Genomic DNA, 5,933 nt, shown 5'->3' on the forward strand with positions numbered 1-5,933 from the left:
TTTTTTGCTGAATTATTTAAAAAGAATGATTGAAATACCCTTTTCTTTCGTGCAGCATGTTAACTAATTATCAGTCATGCTTCAAGAAATATTGTAACGTAATATAAATATATAATGCTTTCATTTCATAAATAGTTAAAAAAAAATTACAAACACATTCCTATCTAGATTTCATAATTGGGAGAAGGTTGGACAACTGAGTTGATTTGTCTCAGTTAACTCTAAGGAGTTACCGCCCACGTTAGGCGAGTTGGTACTTCTCCAAGTTTTAAAGGTTTGAGGGATCCATGGACCCAAGTTTGAGTGGTCTTGGGGTGGGATTATATATATTGTTGATCATAATAAAAAAATAAAAATAAATAAATAAAAAAACTCCAAAGAGTTGGTCTAGTGATTTTTAAAAACTAATAAAATTTATAAGATTTTGAGTTCAAAACTCTTAACTAGCATATTGCATATTGGAAGCCACCCCAAAGAGAACTCCTCTATGTAATTACTTAGTGAATGTATATCAAAAGAGTATGTGTACTATTTGAACTTTGATGAGACCATCATCGTGGGCACAGTACTTCTATTAAAGGCTTAAAGTGTCGTTGCTCAACTCAGCTTGTGAATGTATATCAAAAGAGTATGTGTACTATTTGAACTTTGATGAGACTATCATTGTGGGCACAATACTTCTGTTAAAGGCTTAAAGTGTTGTTGCTCTGCTCAGCTCGTGAATTTATATCAAAAGAGCATGTGTACTATTTAAGTTTTGATAAGATTATCATCGTGGGCATAATACATCTATGAAAGGCTTAAAGTGCAGTAACTACCGTTGCTCTGCTCAGCTCGTGAATTTATATCAAAAGAGTATGTGTACTATTTAAGATTTGATAAGACTATCATCGTGGGCACAGTATATCTCTCTACTCAGCTCTTGCCATCACATGAAACGATACGAGAAATCCTTATACATCAGTCGTCAATTGACGGTTATTGGAGATGAATGCGACCCACATGTAAACCTCACATGTTGGCCAAGCAATTGTTATAAAAGGTACCAACACAACTGAAGGGTTGTTTTCATGAACAGTAGAATGATTCATAATGAACGAAGAGAAAAGAACGGTTTTCATTGATATTTTGTATTTTTGGAATTTGTTGATTGACTGTTGGAAAAGTTGAACAATATAAGAGTGGTCGTAAAACTAGCACGTAAATGAAAGGAAAAAGAAGTACGGATGATCCGCCTGCACTGCAAAATAGTCTGTGAATGATGGGGGTTAATGTGCGACCCACGCCCCTATTCCCATATTCCCACATGTGGTTTGGTATTTTTTCGTACACACCAACTTGCACTAGTACCTTTTTATCAGTTTATCTTTTCTACTATGCACACTCCAGTACATACATAATAAGAGGATTGATGCTCTCTGGCTACCATGAATCATTGTTGCTGATTTGCTTTTTAAAGTGATTGGATCTGTTGGTCCCCAATCTCTGTACGAAACAAGATACCTATGGAAACTATGTCCAATAGCTTTTGTAAATGAGCCAAGCTGAATTAGTTTTCATCTGGCTTTTCACTCAATCTTAATTTATGCGGCAAATAAATCTAGCTCAAACTTAGATTTATGTTTCATTGTTGTTAAATGAGAGGTAGAATGAGGAGATAATGATCCAATTCATGAATTTTTGCTTTAATATATCATTTTAAATTATCCAGTGTACTGAAAGTTTAAACTGTTAAGAAATGATAATTTAATCATTCAACTACAAAATAACAACAAATATTAAATCAACCAAACTCAAATACAACAATATGTTTATTGATGGACCACATAAAAAGTTCAAGGTAAACCTTTCTTACTTTGAATTTCTTTGCTTTGGACCAAAAAAAATAAGAAGAAGAAATGAAAGAAAGAAAGAAAAAAAATTTCGCTCACACTAATCAAGGGTGTAAATGAATCAACTTGCTTATGAACTACATGAGTTTAGCTCGAGAAAAAGTTTGTTTATATTTGTTTGTTTAGGAAACAAGTCAGGCTCAAGCCTAAGTTTATCTATAATTATTAAGCCAATTAAGTTTAAACATAATAATGTGTTTGTCAGCAATGTCATGAAAATAAAACTCGATTTAACTATACATAATATTACATTTGTCTAAAAATATACTTCTATACACTTGAAAATGGATTGTGTAAGTTTGTAGATAGGTCCAAACGATATCAAATTATTATTTTTGTAGTTTATTGATAATATAAATAATTCATTCGTAATAAAAATTTATAGATTTGTAAATGGGTAAAATAATTTAGTCATGATTTTACTACATAATGGAAAATAATAAGTTAATTAAATAGTTCATGAATAATGTCAAACTGGTTCACAAAAAAAATGAATCAAGTTTAAACATGTAATATTGTTTAGTAATAAAATTGAGCTTAGCTTGCATTTGAAATAAAACTAAATGAACAAATCTGAACTTTTAATGCTAGGCTCAACTCAACTCATTTACATTCCTATACACTTGTAAAGCCATTTGGAAGGATGTGATTAAACTGCCATTGTATGCATGAAATGGTTATTTGTGTTAATTAATACGGTAATACACATAATCTCTCGTCTTCAAGCGAGAGAAAAACAAAATTTCAAATTTTGAGGGGTAATCATATGTAGAGATGATATTCAATAAAAGAGTTGAATTTAATAACCAACACAAAGTTGGTATCCAAAAGATTGAAACGGTTAATTGAACGACCATTTTAGTTGCAGACATCTTGAGGTAGTAGAGAAATTTTGTGATTAATTTAAAAAAGAAAAAATCCACATAAGGCATGTGGCAGTAGCTCAAAGCATAGGCATTTTTCTTCCTCAAAAAAAAAAAAAATTGATAGGGTTTAAAATCTATGATCTCAGCTTCGTAATGACAACTTTCTATTATCAAGTCAACACCTATTAGATGAATCACATGGTGCTTTTATCTTGATCAATATTTGTAGGATCTAGTTAAAGGGTACATTTAATATAAATCAATTATTAACAAACAATTTAAGAAAAGTTTTGATATAAATAAACGCCCTTAGGGTATCAGTTAACATTTCCTTTTGTTATTTTCGGATTATTGTATTCATATTCAAGGTATCTTAATCGTATAATCAATTATATGTTAAATATTCTTTATTAATCTATTAAATCAAATATTCAATGGAATAGGATTATTTGTGGTGTCAAAAAAGAAAAAGAAAAAAAGAAAAGGATTATTTGTGACCGTTTTGCACATATAGAAAGAAAATTACCTAAAAGGTCAAATGGTTAATTCTTGCTTGTCATTGCTCTCAGATGGTATATCAATAAGATAATTTGAGTCTCCCTCAGTATGTGTGTTTGAGAGAGAGAGAGAGAGAGAGAGAGAGTGAGAGTAACGATAATAACTACCTAACACAACCATACATTAAGGAAATATGTGAATTCATGAAGCAAAAGAGAGACAAAAAAGGCAATCGGACAAAACACAAAATTGTGGAATCTAGTAATATTGCTAATAGCTAGGTAGATAAAGAGAGGTCCAAAATGAAGCTTTAAGTTTAGGATGTAGCCACCAACAATGGCTTCCAAGTTAACAATCTTTTCTTATCATGCTGATGATGCTCACCTACTTTGCACATTCTTTGCCTCTCAAACTTTTCTATTCCCATATCAGCCTCACAATAACCATCATTCACATTATTATCATCTTTCTCTTCACCACCCAAGTACACATCCTTAATTTCTTCAACATCATTTGCTTCATTTTCTTCAACTACTACTGCTTCTTTTTCTTCTTCTTCTTCGTCTTCTTCTTCTTCTTCTTCTTCTTCCACATGTTGTGTATTTTCTTCATTGGTCACGTCATTTTCAAGTCCATCTTTTCCATATTCCACTTCACTAGCTAAATCATTGGCTACTTTTTCTAACATGTCAACATTAGTAGTACTGGGAGTGGGACAAGTTTTCAACAAGCATAATCGAAGGCGGCCATGGCTTCGTTCGGCTTGAAAACATGTGTGTTTAGCTGGCGCCTTGACAGCTTTGATTATCAGCCGCCCATCTTCACGGTGGGGCCTAAATCGCAGAGATTCCATGCCGCTTATCGTTGTCAAAGGAGGTGGAAAATTAAGAGGATTCGCTTTCCTAGACTTTGCTCCAAAAAGTTGACGTGATTTTTGTTGCGAATTCCCGCTCTTTGAGTTTGATGAATCCCATGACGGCAATGAGAAAATGCTGCTTTCATTGATGTCTGTGCCTGTCTCGTTGCCTAAATTCTCGGTGCATAATTCCAAGCTCTTTTCACTAAGCGTGGACCAAGACCTTTTCGCTAGAGGATGGACATAGGTGGTGTTTTCTTTTTCCACTTTGGGACCTTGTAATGAGGTAGTACCGAGAGATTGGAGGAAACTCCAACCACCCAAGTCAGGATTTGAGGAGGTTTTGTTGTCTATGGGAGTATAGGGCTTGTTGGAGCTGATTTCTTCAATGTTACTATTATGGCGCTTGTTGTCTCCAAGTTCTTTGGTGTTGGAATCCAAAAAACAAGATTTTAAGTCAAGTTCAAGGGGTTGAGAGAAGTGTGGTTTTGCTGAAGACATTTTGAGCCTCACTGTCCTAATTGGCTCAACAAGATGGGAGTCTAGGCATGACTGCAAGCCTTGGCACACAATTGTTGCCATGACAATAGCTTATGCTTTGAATCTTTGAAATGAAAGGCAAGAAGGTTTATAAAAATGGAGGCAGAGGAAGAACAGAGGAAAAGGCTGCTGTTTTGAAAGGGAGAGGCAGAGGAAGAACAGAGGAGTTGGGTTTTTGGATTACAATGAAAGGCACTTTGTATTGCAAGGGACAGGGAGAGATAGAGAAAGAAAAGAATGAAGTTGAACATGAGGCATAAGTGAGGGGTGGGGTGTGAATTTGTAGTCCCAAAAAGTGCTTGAGGTATTATGTCCAAAAAAAAAAGTGATTGAGGTGTATTGTAGAGAGAGGTAGGTAGGGGCCTCTTTACACCACTTGAATTATACAATTCTATATACTACCTCACACTACAAAAGAGGATATAAAAAAGAAGAAGAAAAAAAAAAAGTGGGAGCAAAAGATGATTCCTATTAAGTAAATATGTGTTTAAACTTAATTTTTAGACTTTGAATTTAAACATTATTACCAAGTGAGAAAATAAGAATTTCCAGATAAAATTCCCATATCAATATCCCATGTGGGCAGGAATTGTGTCTGATGAAAATGTCCTTTTGTGCGCATTTATGTAGTTGAGGAGAGGGACAGGTGGGAATACAGATGGAGTGTTTCATTGTTACAAAATTACCAGCTTTTCAATTCCCTTCCAAAAGAAAGCCAACAAAAGGCCATGAACAAAAGGATTCCCCCAAATATTTCTTGATAGCGATTGCTCTTTCTTTCATTTTTTTGTTTTTGTTTTTTGTTTTTTTTTATTTTTTTTATTTTATAAATATGACAACCATGAACCATCCATAGTTTTTATTATTAGTTTTATGTATGATTCATATGTTTTACGAGTCAGAAACAAGGTTTTTCAAATGGGAATAAAAATCTGAAGGAAAAAAAAAAAATCAGCCCACGCCGTTTGAATTGTCTAGAAGTCAATATTATTCAATTTCACATCATTCTTGCCTACCAAAGAAGAGAATTGACCAAATTTCTATCCTAAACAGTAAACACTCAATAAAGCTTTTCTTAATGGAAATATAACATTTTTTTTTTAGAGAATAGTGGAAATATAACATGGTAAGGGTAACTTAGTCAAAATCAGAAGTGGGTGTTTTTCAAAACTAATGTTTTTTCTTTGATAAGCTGGGGAGACTCCATACTGCATGCTGCATGGATTAATGATTATGTTTGGGGAAAATTTTTATGAGAATAGTGATAGAATCCAAAGGGCC

General features: G+C 33.5%; 1 protein-coding gene across 1 annotated transcript; it reads right to left on the bottom strand.

The window, feature by feature from the left end:
• Positions 1-3,439: 3,439 nt before the first annotated feature.
• LOC126689348 (protein FANTASTIC FOUR 3) lies at positions 3,440-4,927 on the bottom strand. The gene has a single exon (XM_050384518.1). The coding sequence runs from the start codon at positions 4,692-4,694 to the stop codon at positions 3,573-3,575; it is 1,122 nt and encodes a 373-aa protein (XP_050240475.1). The 5' UTR covers positions 4,695-4,927; the 3' UTR covers positions 3,440-3,572.
• Positions 4,928-5,933: the final 1,006 nt, after the last annotated feature.

This window comes from Quercus robur, chromosome 6 (assembly GCF_932294415.1).
Source record: "Quercus robur chromosome 6, dhQueRobu3.1, whole genome shotgun sequence".
In the NCBI taxonomy this organism is placed as follows: Eukaryota; Viridiplantae; Streptophyta; class Magnoliopsida; order Fagales; family Fagaceae; genus Quercus; species Quercus robur.

What these genes read in the sequence shown, in the direction of transcription:
- LOC126689348 (XM_050384518.1), bottom strand. Translation starts at nt 4,694, where the DNA reads ATGGCAACAATTGTGTGCCAAGGCTTGCAGTCATGCCTAGACTCCCAT.